Consider the following 19438-nt stretch of genomic DNA (forward strand, 5'->3'; position numbering starts at 1 on the left):
AAATGAGAAGGAATGACAACTTTTTCTAAACTGCCACACAAAACCTGGAGACGTCTCAGAACTATTGTACACTTTATCAGGTCCACCTTGCTGGTACCGGGTTAGAACCCTTTTCCTCCAGAACGGCCTTAATTCTTGGCGTCACAGATTCAACAAGGTGTTGGAAACATTTCTCAGAGATTTTGCTTCATATTGACATGACAGCGTCACACGGCAACAATACTCAGGTAGGCTGTGGAGGCCGTTGGAGTCCAGTGAACTCATGGTCATGTTCTAGAAAGCAGGTGGAGATGATCTGAGCTTTGTGACATGGTGCATTATCCTGCTGGAAGTAGCATCAGAAGATGCTCCACTGTGGTCATAAAGGGATGGACATGGTCAGCAACAATACTCAGGTAGGCTGTGCTGGTTAAACCAGGCCACGTTGGTACTAAGGGGCCCAAAGTGGACCAAGAAAACCTCCCCCCACCATTACACCAGCAGCAGCCTGAAGCGTTGATCCAAGGCAGGATGGATCCATGTTTTCATGATGTTTCCAGCAGATTCTGAGCCGAGCATCTGAATGTGGAGCTGAAATGGAGACTCATCAGACCAGCAACGTTTCTCCATCTTCTATTGTCCAGTGTTGGTGAGTGTGTGTGAATTGTAGCCTCAGTTTCCTGTTCTTAGCTGGCAGGAGGCACCCGGTGTGTCTTCTGCTGCATCCTGGTCCAGACAACTGCTGCTCTGGATATTTTCTCTTCTTCAGACCATCTCTGGAAACCCTGGAGATGGTTGTGGGTGGAAATCCCAGTAAATACTCAGACCAGCAACCATGCCACGTTCAAAGTCTCTTAAATCCTCTTTTCTCCTCATTCTGATGCTCAGCTTGAACTCCAGTATGTCTACATGCTGCCGTGTGATTGGCTGGTTAGACATTTGTGTTAACAAGCAGGTGGAGCAGATAAAGTAGACAAACGTTTAAAAACTTCAGACCTGTATCCACAGAAACGTGAACCCTGACGTAGCATCTTGGTTGTACCTTGTATGGTTTGCCATTGATCAGATTGGCCAAAGAAGAACGAGGGATCTTGCCAGAACGCGTCTTTGGTAATCCGCGGACAAAAAGTACATTCTTGAAGGCGGCCACTGGTCCAACGCTGTCTCTCACAAGTTTGACAATCTCATTTCTGATTTCCTCCTCCTCCTTCTGCACACCTGAGACATGTCACACATGAAATAAAAGCTTTAATGCGACTTAACATTTCATACAACAGCATTGTTCAAGCCAGGTGTTCTGATGTCATTGAAAAGATGAGGAACTATATCTTAGTTGTCCTTGAACTGAACAGATACTTCAGGCTACTTCAGGCGTTTCTTACCGTTCTTCAGTACACACAGAGCCAAAGGAACGTGACCCTTCAGAGTGTCCTCTAAACCCACCACAGCACAGTCTCCCACTGCAGAGTGCAGCAGCACAGACTGCAAATCACAACATAGCATAAGAATGTTTAACAGAAAAGTTAGCATCACATGTGCCTCAGTATTTCTCTCACCTCCTCTAACGCTCCAGCAGACAGCCTGTGACCCGCCACATTGATGACATCATCAGACCGGGACATGATGTAAAGGAAACCATCCTCATCCAAAAAGCCTGCATCCATGGTGTCATAATACCCCTCAGGGTTGGAAAAAGGGAAGGTTACAGCATTACATTAAGTTAAATTAAATCAGAATAATTACTTCTTCCAGTCAAACCGGAGAAATTCGGTTAAATTATAATTAATAAGAGCTAAACTCTGTCAGTCTTATTTAAATTATTCTCATTTAAATGTGATGCAGATTCTACAGTGAAAAATCTAAGTCTTACAATCTTATATTCAGCCAAAAAGTCAATTATGAACTTGTTTTGAGTGAAACATCCTTAATATAATTAAAAACATACTAAAGCAGAATGTGTAAAATTATTAATCTTGTTTTATTTCTTACTTAGGAAGTTAATCTTATTGTCGTTATTTTACTGCATGATGAGTTAAATGATCTCACTGAGACATTGTTTTACATCAATCCCACATAATTTTATCTGTAAAAACTTGTCTTTCCAGCACCAACTCACACAGATTTCCTGAAATGTAAAAAAAATTTCTTCTTCAGAGAAATATCTTAGGCCTGGTCCACAGATAAGGATTTTATTTGGTCGAGACCTACACGTGAAGATACAAAAATCAGGAATTTAACAGTGTTGATCGTACTGTGTGTGGAGGCTCCGATAATCCCATCACGGAACAACACAACCGATCCAGCATCTAGTCCTCCGAGCCGGAAGTCTGTCGCTAACAAACGTGATCTAACAAAAATGAAGGACCACGACAACAACCGGAAAAATGAAGAAGAACCAGGGCAACAACCGGAAAAATGAAGAAGAACCATGGCAACAACCGGAAAAACGAAGAAGAACCATGACAACAACCGGAAAAACAAAGAACCTTGGCAACAACCGGAAAAACGAAGAAGAACCATGGCAACAACCGGAAAAACGAAGAAGAACCAGGGCAACAACCGGAAAAACGAAGAAGAACCAGGGCAACAACCGGAAAAACAAAGAACCTTGGCAACAACCGGAAAAAAGAAGAAGAACCATGGCAACAACCGGAAAAACGAAGAAGAACCAGGGCAACAACCGGAAAAACGAAGAAGAACCAGGGCAACAACCGGAAAAATGAAGAAGAACCAGGGCAACAACCGGAAAAACGAAGAAGAACCAGGGCAACAACCGGAAAAACGAAGAAGAACCAGGGCAACAACCGGAAAAATGAAGAAGAACCAGGGCAACAACTGGAAAAACGAAGAAGAACCAGGGCAACAACCGGAAAAACGAAGAAGAACCAGGGCAACAACCGGAAAAACGAAGAAGAACCAGGGCAACAACCGGAAAAACGAAGAAGAACCAGGGCAACAACCGGAAAAAACGAAGAAGAACCAGGGCAACAACCGGAAAAACGAAGAAGAACCAGGGCAACAACCGGAAAAACGAAGAACCATGGCAACAACCGGAAAAACGTAGAAGAACCAGGGCAACAACCGGAAAAACGAAGAAGAACCATGGCAACAACCGGAAAAACGAAGAACCATGGCAACAATAAAAAAAAAAAAAAAAATGAAGAAGAACCATGGCAATAACCGGAAAAACGAAGAAGAACGATGACAACAACCGGAAAAACAAAGAACCTTGGCAACAACCGGAAAAACGAAGAAGAACCAGGGCAACAACCGGAAAAACGAAGAAGAACCAGGGCAACAACCGGAAAAACGAAGAAGAACCAGGGCAACAACCGAAAAAATGAAGAAGAACCAGGGCAACAACCGGAAAAACGAAGAAGAACCAGGGCAACAACCGGAAAAAACGAAGAAGAACCAGGGCAACAACCGGAAAAACGAAGAAGAACCAGGGCAACAACCGGAAAAACGAAGAAGAACCAGGGCAACAACCGGAAAAACGAAGAAGAACCAGGGCAACAACCGGAAAAACGAAGAAGAACCAGGGCAACAACCGGAAAAAAGAAGAAGAACCATGGCAACAACCGGAAAAACGAAGAAGAACCATGGCAACAACCGGAAAAACGAAGAACCATGGCAACAATAAAAAAAAAAAAAAAATGAAGAAGAACCATGGCAATAACCGGAAAAACGAAGAAGAAGAACGATGACAACAACCGGAAAAAATGAAGAAGAACCATGACAACAACCGGAAAAACAAAGAACCTTGGCAACAACCGGAAAAACGAAGAAGAACCATGGCAACAACCGGAAAAACGAAGAAGAACCAAGGCAACAACCGGAAAAACGAAGAAGAACCAGGGCAACAACCGGAAAAACGAAGAAGAACCATGGCAACAACCGGAAAAACGTAGAAGAACCAGGGCAACAACCGGAAAAACGAAGAAGAACCATGGCAACAACCGGAAAAACGAAGAACCATGGCAACAATAAAAAAAAAAAAAAATGAAGAAGAACCATGGCAATAACCGGAAAAACGAAGAAGAAGAACCATGACAACAACCGGAAAAAATAAAGAACCATGGCAACAATTAATAAAAAAAACCAAGAAGAACCATGGCAACAACCGGAAAAACAAAGAAGAAGAACCATGGCAACAACTGGAAACAACAGCAGCATAGCAGAGAGCATACATGATGAAGTAATGATGGTGGTCTTGCGATTATTGTTAGCAGAAAATCCAGAACTGAAAGAAACAACCGACTGGAGACGGCGTGAACATGGACTTTATATCCTTCCTGGTTCCCAGTCAGCTCGCTCTCTGATTGGCTACGTTCTGTTCCACGTCACCATCCACACAGTCTTTTATATACAGTCTATGGTCACAACTAAGGAGTCGTCAGCTTTCCAATCTTTTTTTCTTTCTTTTTATTATTATTATTATTTCTTCTTTTATTTTCTGTATGTTATTACAATGTCTTGTTAATTTCTGTATTTGCTGTTTTTCTGATTGTATTATCTGCTAATTAAAGTAAAAAAAAAAGTTGTCAGCTTTCTACATGTGAAGATTTTTGGTCATAAATATTGAACCTGTTCAATACTTCTGATTGTCAGCAATGACCCGTTTTGGAGCTGATTGTCGCTCTGAACGCACCTCAAACCAGATGATCATTTTATAGGAAAATCTTATAGGACATAAGATAATCGGGTGTTTGCCGTCCTTGGTCGGGAAGGAGGAAAATCAGGACAAAAACATCATCTTTGTGTGTGCAACAGGCTCAAAACAAGCTGTAAAACACTCATTTTAGGTCCCTCATTAAGTGACAACACATTCAAAACAGCCTGTCAATGCTTCTTTTTAGTGTTTTTTCTCACTGAGAAGATCTTTCAAATAAGAGCAACTAAATATGAATTTATGTCAAAAGCAGAGCTTTTAAAAAGGTTAAAAAAGGCCTATCAATACCAATTATCAAATTTCAAAGAATCATCTTTTTTTTTTCTTGAAGTGAGAAAAACAACGCTGAAAAGAAGCATTAACAGTCTGGTTTTCAAGGGTTTTTCACTTAATAATGGACTTAAAATGAGGGTTTCACAACTTGTTTTAAGACATTTCTCACTTTTCTAAAGTCTAGATATTGTTCTTATTTCAGCAAATCTTATGTTGATATCTAATACCTGAATATTCTAAATTTGTTTTTCTTATTTTTTTTACTCAGATATTTCCAGTGTATTATATGCAAATGTCAAATAATTCTGCAATGTCAGATTTAACCACTAGAGGGCCACCTCTTACCAGTCATACATTGCTTATAAAGTAAAGTATCTTTCATTTTCTGTTTTTAAATCAGATCAATTTTGAGGCAACTTACTGGAAACTTAGTGAAGTAGAGCTTCTTGAACAGATCCCGGTTCTGCCACAGTGACAACGCTGCACCAGGTGGTAAAGGTAGCCTGATGGGAAAGCAAACATTTATCTATGCAGTTTAACAAAGACACACAGCCAAGCTCTGCCAGGCCTTATCTGACCACCCAAACAAACACACAAGGCAGAAAGGAGAGACATCGGATTAAAGAAGATTTGAAAGTGCTGGTTTTCTGTGGAGACTGAATAAACATGTGACCTGCTGATCTCTTCATGCAGCATCGAACTACATCATCCTCTCCTCACATGTGTAACGCTCGTTTAAACTGTGTTGGTATTTCTTAGGTGTTAATTTGAAATTCAAGATGCATTTTAAAAAACCTGCAGAAGAGGTGAAGCAACAATCTGCAGAAATCTGGACATTTTCAACTGTGAATCCTCTGAGTTTCTCTCCGCTTCTTCATGTGATTTTTGTATATGAAAAACCAAGATAGTTCAGAGTTGTTGCACATGTTCTCTGTAAGTTTGAAAACGACGTTATAAAGCTGAGGACTAAATTCTGAATCTGATAAACAGAATAGTTCAGATTTAGTGCAACAAGGAAGAAGAATGACCACAGCTGCTCCTGTCTGTTTATTGCAGCTCTACCTCTACGCAGTCTGCATGGACTCCTTGGAAATCCCCGTCAGCTCTGGGTAATTACCAGCATTAGAGCGAGCAGGGAAGTGGAGTTGAGGGTGATAACAGACAGGTAGCAGACTGGCAGATAACGAGGGACAAAGAGCCACAACTGACTCCTGCAGCTGTAGTGCAGCCCACTCAGACCTGACTTACATAAAGAGTTTCCAGGCATTTCTCAGCAGAATAGTGAGCTCTGCAGAGGTAGGTTGAGTGAACGTTCAATAATATCTAATAACGCAAAGATTTGAGTTTAAATTGGATGTGTGAGTGCAAAATGTTTTTATATGACATTTTGTGTAAAAGTCCCAGAAGAAAAGGCGACTTACTTCACCACGATATTTCCCAGAGTTCTGGGTTTCATCTCCTGCATGTCATCATCGATCACTGTGACTAGTGCAAAAGAAAAGAACATGCAATTCACATTCAGAGGTAGAATACTGACGTACACATGGGAGATTAGCAATTAATTTAAATCAATTCCCAATTCTGTTATCTATATGAGTCCAGACACTCCAGCTTCCAGTGAGAAAACGAGCATGTTAGGTTTGAGTGTTGCGTCCATGTTTGGGGTGTTTTACCGTTGTAACCTGGAACTGGTTTCCCTGCCTGGCCTGCAGGTGGCGTCAGCGAGCTTCCCAGACCAATGCAAGAGGAGGTAATAGCTGAGCCAGTTTCTGTTGACACACAGAGATAAAGATTCATTAAAATTCATAGCTCATCCATATGGAAGACCTGTTCATTTTCAGTTAAACCACAAGAGGTCTGGACTTTTATTGTAATACCACAGCTCAGAAACTATTTAATAGTTTTGATGGCCTATATGAAAGGATAAACCCGTTAATAACGAGCCAATCAGAAGAGTCTGTGTGGTACTGCGTTGCCTAACCTATATTACACAGAGCTATGACAGGTCCTGTGGGCTCTCCCCAACTCCATCACACTACTATGCTCCATTTACAGCAAAGGCTTGCTGGCAGGCCTGCTCGCCCACCCAGCAAAAGGAATAACAGAATCACTCCAGCTCAGCAGGGAAAGATTACATCAGACACAGCAGCAAAGCAGTCCAACGTCAGCATCTGTCTTCTGCGTTGGATTCAAAACCTGTCAGCCTCTTTTTCAGCTCATTAATTCCTCCACATGAATAAAACAACAAAGTCTGTTTTTATTTTCATTTTTCCACAGCTGAGATTTCTGGCAAAACTCAGTTTTCACCAACATGTAAACAATCCGGCTGTTCGCATAAATCCCATTAACCTTTGTTTTCACTGAAGCTGTTCAGTTCAACATTAAACATGTCACATTTCATTAACGACGAGGCCACATGATTAATTTGCTTCCATGTTTTCATTCACTAACAGGAAAACGTATGCAGGGCTGTTCCACATAGTAATCAGACTACTCTGGAGGAGGTGGATGTGATGTAAAGCTGATGTTTCTGCTGGTGTCATGACTTTCTCCCCCATTAGCCAGCTAATGTATGTATACCTAAACTTTATGTATTATGTATTCCTGCAAGACTCTATTGTCTTCTGAGGGGGAAAAACCAACAGCAGAATTTACTAACTTGCAAGACAGCAAAGCAAATGTTAAAGTCATTATAGCAGTAGTGTGGAGAAAAGGAAACGCACATCTGAAAATAACCAGCTAAATCTGGTTCTTCAGCATCAGGGAAATATAGCATCAGGTAGGATCAGAGGAGAGGAGAGGAGAGACGAGAGGAGAGGAGGGACGAGAGGAGAGGAGGGACTAGGAGAGGAGAGGAGAGACGAGGAGAGGAGAGACGAGAGGAGAGGAGGGACTAGGAGAAGAGAGGAGAGGAGAGGTGAGGAGGGACGAGAGGAGAGGAGGGACTAGGAGAGGAGAGGAGAGACGAGGAGAGGAGAGACGAGAGGAGAGGAGGGACTAGGAGAAGAGAGGAGAGACGAGAGGAGAGGAGGGACGAGGAGAGGAGAGGAGAGACGAGAGGAGAGGAGGGACTAGGAGAGGAGAGGAGAGGAGAGACGAGAGGAGAGGAGGGACTAGGAGAGGAGAGGAGGGACGAGGAGAGGAGAGACGAGAGGAGAGGAGGGACGTGGAGAGGAGAGGAGAGACGAGAGGAGAGGAGGGACTAGGAGAGGAGAGGAGGGACGAGGAGAGGAGAGACGAGAGGAGAGGAGAGACGTGGAGAGGAGAGGAGAGACGAGAGGAGAGGAGGGACTAGGAGAGGAGAGGAGGGACGAGGAGAGGAGAGACGAGAGGAGAGGAGAGACGAGAGGAGAGGAGGGACGAGGAGAGGAGAGGAGAGACGAGAGGAGAGGAGGGACTAGGAGAAGAGAGGAGAGACGAGAGGAGAGGAGGGACTAGGAGAGGAGAGGAGGGACGAGGAGAGGAGAGACGAGAGGAGAGGAGGGACGAGGAGAGGAGAGGAGAGACGAGAGGAGAGGAGGGACTAGGAGAGGAGAGGAGGGACGAGGAGAGGAGAGACGAGAGGAGAGGAGGGACTAGGAGAGGAGAGGAGAGACGAGAGGAGAGGAGAGGAAAGACGAGAGGAGAGGAGAGGAGAGGAGGGACTAGGAGAGGAGAGGAGGGACGAGGAGAGGAGAGACGAGAGGAGAGGAGGGACTAGGAGAGGAGAGGAGAGACGAGAGGAGAGGAGGGACGAGGAGAGGAGAGGAGAGACGAGAGGAGAGGAGGGACTAGGAGAGGAGAGGAGGGACGAGGAGAGGAGAGACGAGAGGAGAGGAGGGACGAGGAGAGGAGAGGAGAGACGAGAGGAGAGGAGGGACTAGGAGAGGAGAGGAGGGACGAGGAGAGGAGAGACGAGAGGAGAGGAGGGACGAGGAGAGGAGAGACGAGAGGAGAGGAGGGACGAGGAGAGGAGAGACGAGAGGAGAGGAGGGACTAGGAGAGGAGAGACGAGAGGAGAGGAGGGACTAGGAGAGGAGAGGAGAGACGAGAGGAGAGATGAGGAGAGGAGAGAGGAGAGGAGAGGAGAAGAGGGATGAGGAGAGGAGAGGAGAGACGAGGAGAGGAGAGAGGAGAGGAGAGGAGGGATGAGGAGAGGAGAGGAGGGATGAGGAGAGGAGAGGAGGGACGAGGAGAGGAGAGGAGAGACGAGGAGAGGAGAGGAGAAGAGGGATGAGGAGAGGAGAGACGAGGAGAGGAGAGAGGAGAGGAGAGGAGGGATGAGGAGAGGAGAGGAGAGGAGGGACGAGGAGAGGAGAGATGAGAGGAGAGGAGAGAGGAGAGGAGAGGAGAGAAGGGACGAGGAGAGGAGAGGAGAGGAGGGACGAGGAGAGGAGAGGAGAGGAGAGACGAGAGGAGAGGAGGGACGAGGAGAGGAGAGGAGAGACGAGGAGAGGAGAGGACTATTCAGTATCAAGGGGGAAATGTGGAGCTGTAGGCAGGACTGCTATGAAGCTAAATTTCTCTAAACACATTAAGTTGTTGTATCGTATCGGATCAGTTTTTTTTCATGACTGATTCGACGCTTTAATGATTCCTTTATTATCTTCCTTAGCGTAGCATCCATAGTAGCATCCTTTATAAAAGAAAGGAGATAACTCTGTCCTACAAGTCATTATGGCCACAACTTTCAAAGCCAGGACAGCTCATCATGTCCATTAGTACCAGCTGTGATTGAGTGGATCAGCATGAGGACAGAGGACACCTTTCCTTAACCCCATAATACCCATTAAGATTAAAGAATGGATCTGTGGAAAAGACATTAGGGGATCATCTTTTCACTATTCAACCACTTTCAGCTCTTCTCTTCAACAGCTGATGGAGCTATTCACAGTCATCTTAGGTCACTATAATCTATAAATCAGTGATACAAACAACAATGGCAGAAACATGTGGAGGAATTTTCAGTAGCAGTATGAAAACCAAAATGCCTGGTTATTTATCACAACTATATAACCAATGTAGATTTTAATCTAATAAACTATACACGTCAAAACAATATATATAAAACAAAAACCCTTCAATAACTTAAAGAAAGGGCAAGCAAGCAAGGACCAAGACGATTTTATGTCATGCGTCTTCCGTTCACTTATCTACAGAAGTGGATAGAATAATAATCCCCCCACTGCTAAAAATCAAAGAAGTACAACCATTTTAAGATTTCCTATAACTTCCACACAGCAGGTTTCAAAGACCTGGGCTCAGGGGTCCATGGTTGAGGTTGAGAAGTTATTAAATGAAGACAGGACTCAGGAGGAAGGGGTCTTTCCTCAAACCCCATGACCTCTGAACTCCTAACCTGTTTGTTCCAAGCCTGTGACTGACGCCATTAACAGCACTTCGGTCCAACAATGAAAGAAAAAATTCTTATGCTTCATGGGAAGTATTTAGTCCCATCGATATGACTATACAGAAAAACCCTGGCTTTGGTGAACGGAAGATTAAATACTGTTAACTTGATTCATTTACAACGCTGAGCAGATGTTGGTTCCTGCGCACATGCCAAATGTACAATAACCTAAACCATAGCCAAACAGGAGCAGATGAAGTTTTGCAAAACAACTGATCATTTTGTACCGAGGTCTAAAGCTGGTAATATGCTTGCTGTTAATTATGCATACACATGTTCATCATGGCTGCCCTGTGTATTTTTGGATGTTTGAAGCATCTACGATATGGCTGCTGGTTTTTTTTCTGCCATGACCTCAAAATGAACCAAAGCCAGCCTCCTCTAATGTTGCCACGTTTATCATGTTTCACCCCCTACAACTTTAAGTGCCAAGTGTCGTACACAATTAACAATTATAGTCACGATGTTACCAGTGTCCTGTGTGAAAGCACGCTTAAAAAACAAGTATATTCTCAACGTAAGCTGCCACCTTTAATTCTACCACATTTTCTTTCTGCCCGACAACCAGAACTCATATAATTTTCCTTCCTTGGCCGCCAAGAGCTTCTATCTAATGCCACGTTCTGGTCAAACGCTTGAGTCATCCGTATTTTGACAATTCCAAATGTCCAGCATGGTGGCGGCAGAATGATGGTCTGGCTGCTGTGTTGTGACAAACAGATTTGCTTTGCCAAGAGGAGATTTATGGGTAAAAGGCTCCTCTTGTTAATCTCACTTTTCATTTCGATATTGGTTTAAATATATTGTTTCATCTTATTCATTTGGTTTGATGGAATTTATGTAATCTTGCTGAACCTGACCAGATGGGACAGAAAATAAAAAGAAGAGAAGTAAAAAGGAAGACGAGACAAAGACCCAGTAGATAGAAGCCACGTTCTTCAATCCAACCAGACAAGCAGCTGCTACACCTGTACAGAAACACAACAGAGAATTTTCTACAGCGTTTACAGGTAAACTAAGCAGACAATCATCAGGAGTTCCTAAAAAAATAACCAAGACAGCAACAACAACAACCAAAGAACCAGAAACACACACCTGAACCAAAGCATCTCTTAGTGTGTAAACCCACTGTACACCTCAGTGCTGAGTCAGCAAGCAGAGGATGAGGAAGGAGGAGGATCAGAAATGAGTGTGATCCTGCAGATGGGACCACGCCCCCCACGGAGGCTAGAGGCAGACTAGGGCGGCCCAGAGACCCGGGCCATCAGTGGCAATCCCACCACGAAGGCCCCCCTGAGCCCACCCAGAAGGTGGCAGAGGAAGACCCCAGCCAGAATAATAACTATTGGCATATCAGTATCTAACTCTTGACTTTTAAAAGCTCTCCTGAATGAGTGTAGATTAAAGCTCAACTCAACCACTGAACCGTGTCAGCGTGAGTTAGGTGTTTAAATCTGGCTGCTTCAGCAGGAGTGGCGGCTTTCTGGCAGAGACTCAGGTCAGCTTGTAAACTTCTAACGCAAATGAAAATAGACAATACAGTCGGGCCCTGACATTTTACAAGTCACACGGGAAGACAGAACTGGCTGTGCAGCAATCCACAGATGAAAGCAAAGACTTCACCAGCTTTGTTGCATCACTGAAACATTTGATCTAAAATTCACATGAAGAACAGTAGAACTGCAACCGAGCCGAGCAAGATGGTTTGAAGGCTTGGGGTTCTTCACTCAGTACATCATAACTAGGCAAATTTATTTACAGAAGGTCTAACCTTTCTTCTTTAGAACCACTTCTGACAGCCTTACTGTTAAATGTGATTTATGAACCACATCCAGCTTTTCCCTCTTTTCCCGTCCTGTCCCATGACATGCAGAACGTGCAGATTTGTGCCGGACAGGTTTGTTCTACCAAGGGAGGAAACTCGTATATACGGCTGCCCTTGATATTTTAGATCCTTTAAATAATTATTTTATTTGTATTCTTATTTATTTGCTCTGCCGTTAACTTATTTATTAATGCCGAACCTGACAGGGAAACCAACTGAAAAAGAGTGAAACAAGGGGAAAGGAGAGAGGGAACTTCTTCTCAGCACAATGGAGATTTTCCATTGGGATGATTCTGCCCAGAATGTACCCATTCATAAAGATGAAATCTGACTAAATACTTTAGCTGAAATCTTTCTGGTGGAGGACATGGAGAATGCTGAGGCCAGAAAAGACAACGGGAAATGGGAGCATGCTCTGCAGTCATATGGGATACTGAAGTCATGCACACATACACACACTTTACAAACTTATCGACCTGTTTCTCAGCTTTGAACGTTGCCTTTTCTTAGCCCCGTCTTTCCTTCCCAACACAAACAAGTCAATCTTCCTGCCTGTTGGAGATGAGTTTGGCCAGAGAGGCATTTTGAGTGTGATGAACGGGTCGAGGGAGGGAGGAGTTATTGGACAGCACACTAGAGAAGCAGAAGAGGCAAAACAGTGGTGCTACGCTCACTAGGAAAGCAGGCAACTGCTGTTCAGGAAAAACAGAAATTTCTCTCTGATCTGGCATGGACTTTTCTTTTTAAATCATCAATGCCTGCACTTTTCGCATAGAAGTAAGAAATAATAGCCCTCAACGCTAAGCGTGTATCCTTGATCTTTTACTCCATCTGTGGTGCTTACATGTCTGAAAGGCAGTGAATGAACTGTGTTTACCAAAAACAACACATAGCGGACAAAGACAGATCTCAACTCAGCCACTGATGAAAACAGACAATAAAAACAGAACTGCTTATAGTTGCAGGGTTTGACTGTTAAAGTATCTATCAAATTCACCATATAAACTTAAGTGATTGCAAACATGTTTTTTTCTTATGTTCTTAATTATTTCCAATTCATTAAAGACTTGAAGTCAGAGATTTTAGCTTATACATTGCTAGACTTAGTTTTATCCAAATTCTTAACTAGAACCCTGATGTCTGGTTGTAGATAATTACACATTTACAACAGACGTAAAATGCAAACCAAATAGTTTTCCTTGCCTGGAGAGATTCCTAAACCTCTCCTACTGAGATTCTTCTGTTTTACCTTGAATCACAGCACACGTTTCAAAGATGTTTCTGTTGTTGGAACACGGCAGAAAGCAGCAGTACAGATAAGTGATTTATGTTATTTTTAACGCAGTTAATGCATGCGCAGCATGACAAGCCCCATACATCCGTCGCTGCTCTGTTATGGTGGCGGGACGTGGAGAGGAATGATGGAAGCGATGAGCGACACCCTCAATTTTGTGACTCTTGTGTTGTGGCTAACTGTGGTGTATTGTAGCTTTTTTGTCATGTTGTGATTTTTGTATTGCTGTGACACTTCTGGGCCACCGTACCCATCCCTGAGTTCATGCTATCAAGCTGTAGACCACTGATACTCACTTCGGTCCTACGAGGGCCGCAATCCAGCAGGTTTTCCATGTATTCCTGCACCAACATACCTGAGTCAAATTAATGAGTCATTGTGTAGAACCTGATTGGCTGTTAGAGCCACCTAATTCGACTCAGGTGTGTTGGTGCAAGGATACATGGAAAACCTGCTGGATTGCGGCCCTCGTAGGACCGAAGTGAGTATCAGTGCTGTAGACTGTGGACATATAGAGAATTAATTGAACTTAGACAGCCAGTACACTCACCCCCCCCACCCATTATGTTTATCAGCAATGAACATTATACAGACCTACTGTTTATCGAGTTATTTTCAGTTCGGTATTCATTACCACAATCCCAACCGGATTAGTCAGTAAGTTTAGGGATCTGGGGCTGAAAGCCTCTCTTTGCTCCTAGGTCCTGAATTTTCTGACTGACAGACAGATGATGAAGGCTGGTAATTATACCTTCAACACCCACATCCTCAGCACCAGCGCCTAAGCGCCTGTGATCTGGTTGTGGTTGTCTCCCCCTTGTGGTCGTCCGCCAGTGCTTCGGATCCGGTCGTCTCCACCTTCTGGCCGTCCTCCCGGGCCGTCTGGAATCCGGCCCTTGGGGGGGGGGTACTGTTACAGCCTGTCCAGCCAGTCATTCCACCTTCAGTCAGTCACCCCGTTCCCTGATCCTCCACACCTGTTCCTGATCCGCTCATCAGTAATCTAGTCAACCTGCCACACCTGTCTTCCTTTGTTCCCCAGTCCTTATATACACCAGCACCACAGTCATTCCCTGTCGGACCTCAAACCACACATCTTATGGACTCACTCCCTCGCCGTTCCCGGATTCCTCACCTCTGTATCGGTAACAGTATGTTTCTCTTCAATATCCCAGTCTTCGAATAAACCTGTTAACGTTCCCTTGTCTCCCTGGAGTCCTTGTGTAACAGTAGGAGTCCAGACTTGAAGATCTCACAAGGTTTAGCCACATCACCAGACTGGTAAAGAAGGCAAGGCAGCACACTGCATGTACAACCTGAGAAAACGAATTCAGTTTAGAACACAGCTGCACTATTATGGGCAGGACTGACTGTGAGAAGGAGCTTCTTCCATCAAGCCATATGGATATTAAACTCGTATCACATTATGCAACACATCCTGCAAATTCAAATATTCAAAATACCATCTGACTAGGTTGTGTAAATACATTGTGTAAATACTTGTTCCCTCATTTAAAATCTATCTTCAAACTCTTTTGCTTTGTCTTGAACTAACCTCTTCCTTTTCAGTGCTGTGTAAAATGTAAATAAATATACAATACAATGATCAAGTCTCATAAACCCACAATTTATTACCAACAGAACAGAAATGCCATATAATATGTTAATCAGATGTTTTACCACATCATGGAAAATATGAGCTTTGACTTTTGTATTGGTGAAAGGTTTGGACTGCAGGCAGGCCAGTTCAGCAGCCGGACTCTTCTCCTGTGAAGCCATGCTGCTGTGATGGATGCAGGATGTGGTTCAGCATCGTCTTGCTGAAATCTGCAAGGCCTTCCCTGAAAGAGACGTTGTCTGGATGGGAGCAGATGTTGCTCTAAAACCTCCATGTACTTTTCAGCATTGATGGAGCTTCACAGATGTGGAAGCTGCCCACGCCATAGGCACTAATGCAGCCCCATCCCATCAGAGATGCAGCTTTTCACCTGTCCACTGATAACAAGCTGGATGCTCCCTCTCCTCTTTAGTCTGCAGGACACGCCGTCCATGTTTCCACAAACTAGTTCACATCTTCATCCAGGTTTCCACTTTGCCTCAGACCATTTTAAATGAGCTTTGGTCCAGAGAAGATGGAAGAAGCTGGTTCTGGATCCAGTTCACATCTGGCTTCTTCTCTGCATGATGGAGCTTTAACCTGCATTAGTGGGTTTCAGGGTGAACTGTGTTCACAGACGGTGGTTTCTGGAAGTCTTCCTGAGTCCATGTAGTGGTTTCCAGTAGAGGATCATGTCTGCCTTTAATGCAGAAGATCACCAGCATCCATATTCACCTTCAACCTTGTCCCATGCACACAGAGATTCCTCCTGATTCTCTGAATCTTTTGATGATATTATACATTGTAGATGGAGGATCTTCAAGGTCTTTGCAATCTTGCTTTGAGGAACATTTTAGAAATTGTTCCACAATTTTCAGACCCAGTTTGTCTCAGATTGGTGAAGCTCTGTCCATCTTTCCATCTGAGAGACTCTGCCTCTCTGAAATGCTCCTTTTATGCCAAGTCATGTTCCTGACCTGTTGCCAGGTAACCTGGTTAGTTGTCAAAATGTTCAATTTAAATACAACATTTACCTTTTCACTTCCAGACTGTTGCATTTACACTACTGTTCAAAAGTTTGGGGTCACTTCCCTATTGAATCCCATGGCAAAGTGACCCCAAACTTTTGAACGGTAGTGTATTTAATGTGCAGATTTATTTTTGGTGGTGACTGCACAGTTTTACATTAGCTGATGGAGAGTTTGAAGAGGTCAGAACATTTTTTCAAAATCGGGGGGATTTAGTCTGAATTCTCTCCTCAGAATTCTCACTGGCATCATTTAGTTTATCTTCTGTTACTTGTACCTATTAAACAAGAACAGCATTTAATGTGTATAGCAAAGTACAGCAAACAAGAACCTGAACAAAAGAAGATCAGAATCTACATCATACCCAAGCTCAGAAGTTTTACGTCATGCATATGCACAGCAGTGCTAGAGGCTGATCTTGTGATGTGTGGTTGCTGGGGTAACTTGGCTAGGAGCTAAAAAAGGTGGACGACCCAAGGTCATTGTAAAAGACAGGTGTGATGCAGCACGAAAGAGAGAATTAGAACAGAGTCCAAGCTGCTTGATCAGCCAGTGAAATATGGGTTCAGTCATATATTCTTTCCTTAATACAGAAAATACCTCAGACAAAACGATGAGAGACAAATGCTATAAAACTATAAGGCATTCTTTAGTTTCTGAGTTTCACGTACGAGCAAAAAGCTGAATTTTCCTACAAATCTCTGCATGTAGTTCTGCTGGAAGTTTATTGTTGGACGGCGATGGCTGAGGAGCCACGTGGCTAGAAGCTGCTCAGCTTTCCTTGGTCAACTCATTTTGATTGAGCTGAATGTTGAAATGACGGGAAGATCTGTTGGTGATGCTGATAACTATGCAGAGGTGTGAACCAAAGGTGAGAAATTCCACACCATAGCCACAGACAGTAATTTTATTCCATCAACTAAAACCATTGCCTCCCTTATCAATTCTCAGACAGCTCAGCTCATTCGCTCACAGCTAAGTTTATGCATACAAATTTGCTATTTCACTTGCTAACGAAGGCCCCCATCTTGTGCCTTAAACACTCAGCAGACAAATGCAACAATGGCTTGGAGAGAATGGCAAGTGAATTCCCAGATTAGGGAGCTGATGGCAGCGGCTCCCAGTAAACAACAAAGCGACGCATGTGGCACCTCAGCTCTCAGAAATGTAATTACAGGAGCCACGGCATCTGCACAACTGCCTCTGCTGCTCTGAAATGTGGCCAAGTGGCTGGCTGCAGATTTCTGTCTTAAGTGTGAAAGAGGAAAAACAAGGCTCCCACGCATCCCCCAAAGGTTAGCAAGAGCATTAGAATGATGTGATTTAGGAAAAATGAACTGAAAAGGAATTAGGTCCAATTTGATTTTTATCAGGAGATGCTGTGGCATCAGTTTGCATGTAGGAAAGATGAGTGTGAGACAATGTTTTAACTCTTTTTACACTTCTAGCTTCTAAATTTAAGTAATCAAATATACATTTGGGAGATTAATGTTGATGTATTTAATGGAAATCCAGTGGTGCCCAAACTCATCAAGCTGGCCAAAGATGAGCTCAGAACGAGTTTGTACTTTTCAGCATTTTGAAACAAACCATCCATGAAGCTCATGTCTTCATTGTTACGCAATTACTAACATCATTTGTTAATGCAGTCTTTTGCAAAAGCTATGAACAATTTCCTAAAGATTTAAATTAGAAATTTCACATTGATGAAGCCTATGATAAACTCCAGATGGACGGATGGACGGATGGATGGACGGATGTGTATATGGATTGATGAATGGATGGAGAAATGGATGATGGATGTGTGGAAGGATGGATGGAACTTATAGTATTTTCTGTGGTGATAAATATAGAAGCCCATCTAAAAATGACTGACAGCACAGACGTGGATTTAACCCGCCCATGAGAACAAATTAAACCGTTTGCTTTTGCCATTTGTCACAAACAGAAATTATCTGTAACTCTAAATATTACTTGTAGACTGTCAAACATCTCATTCAGTAAGAATGAAATGCTCAAAACCACGGCTGTTTTCATGTTCATGGTTTTCACAGTGTGTCTTTCTGCAGGTGCTCCTGATGATTGTCTGCTGTGTTTTCATATAGAGGCCGTAGGATGTTTTCTGTTTCTCTACCGGTGTTGCAGCTGGTTGTCCTATTGTTTCTGGTTTTTCTTTGTCCTCTCTCCACTTTTTACTCTCCTTTTCTCTTCTGTTTAATTCAATCCAACTTTATTTGTATAGCAGCACTTTGTAACAAAGTCCTCTCAGGGCTCCTTTCTTTCATATCCTGTGTCAGGTCCAGCTTTTAAATCTATTTTCAGGACAAAACTTATTTAAAAAGTATCAGAGGAGCCTTATATGTCATGGTCATAGGTGATGTTCTTAGTTTTGTCATGTTTAGTTTACTTTCCAGTTTTGTTCGTTCCCTTGTGTGTTCAGTGTTTCTGTTTCTGGCTCGTTAGTTCACCTGGTCTGATTGCTCCCTCACTTCACCTGTTCCCTGTATATATACGCCTTGGTTTCTCTGACTCAGTGCCAGATCATTGTTGTTGTTTCCGTGTTCAGTCTGTATCGGCTGCCTTGTTCCTTGATATTAAATCCTGGATAGTGGCGTTGGTTTGTCTCCTGCCTCATCAGTCTGCGTTTGGGTCCTCACCTCTGCTGTCCTGTCACATTATATCCATAAAGCTCCTCAAGGGGGGAAGTTAAAACATTTCCAAGGCAGGAGGAGAACTTGTTTTATCTGTTATATATTTCTTATTTAATACATCTGACTTTTGTACATTATACAAGGTGAGTCAGTTCAGGTGGTTAGGATTACTACACACGTGGAAATGTACACGTATGTTAATTTAAAGATAACTCTTCGCTCTTGACAATTTAATCATGTGAAATACTGGATTTTTCACTTCCAGATAGCAGTGAATAAAGGTTTTGGGATTTTGTAGATCCACTGTGAAGATGTAATGTATGGAGAGTTGTTTCATTTATAATTAAATGTATAAATACTGAAAATTAATCTTTTATTCCATAACGTACCAATGAAATGCATTTAAAAAATTAATAAACTATAAAAAAAATGTAGTTGCAAATCGTGACAATGTTTACGGTGCACTGTTTATGGAAAAGTAAAAAAAAAAAAAAAAAATGGAGGATTCAAAACAGAATGTGGAAATTTAAAGTATTGGTATCATGCATAGCATAAAAAGTACATTTTTAGTGGTACTTTTATTGACACTTAGTGCATTTACATTTTAATTATCCATGAAGCATGAAAAGACGGATCAATCTGAAGTCGGAGCAGCTCAGCTGGTAAGAGGACAGATTGTCGTTGCTGAAGATGTGATGAAAGCTCTGAATTCAGCTCCTGAGTTAAAGAG

At 43.0% G+C, this 19438-nt stretch overlaps 1 protein-coding gene across 1 annotated transcript in view; it reads right to left on the reverse strand.

Annotated features, from left to right (window-relative positions):
- acss3 (acyl-CoA synthetase short chain family member 3) overlaps positions 1 to 19438 on the reverse strand; it is a 68037-nt gene that overhangs the window by 409 nt on the left and 48190 nt on the right. The window contains exons 10-15 of the mRNA XM_041977036.1: positions 6598 to 6693; positions 6346 to 6409; positions 5346 to 5427; positions 1536 to 1658; positions 1362 to 1461; positions 1022 to 1197 (exon numbers count right to left, since the gene is read on the reverse strand). Of these exons, the coding sequence (XP_041832970.1) occupies positions 1022 to 1197; positions 1362 to 1461; positions 1536 to 1658; positions 5346 to 5427; positions 6346 to 6409; positions 6598 to 6693 (641 nt within the window). The remainder of the gene's footprint in view (positions 1 to 1021; positions 1198 to 1361; positions 1462 to 1535; positions 1659 to 5345; positions 5428 to 6345; positions 6410 to 6597; positions 6694 to 19438) is intronic.

This window comes from Melanotaenia boesemani, chromosome 23 (genome assembly GCF_017639745.1).
Source record: "Melanotaenia boesemani isolate fMelBoe1 chromosome 23, fMelBoe1.pri, whole genome shotgun sequence".
Classification (NCBI taxonomy): Eukaryota; Metazoa; Chordata; class Actinopteri; order Atheriniformes; family Melanotaeniidae; genus Melanotaenia; species Melanotaenia boesemani.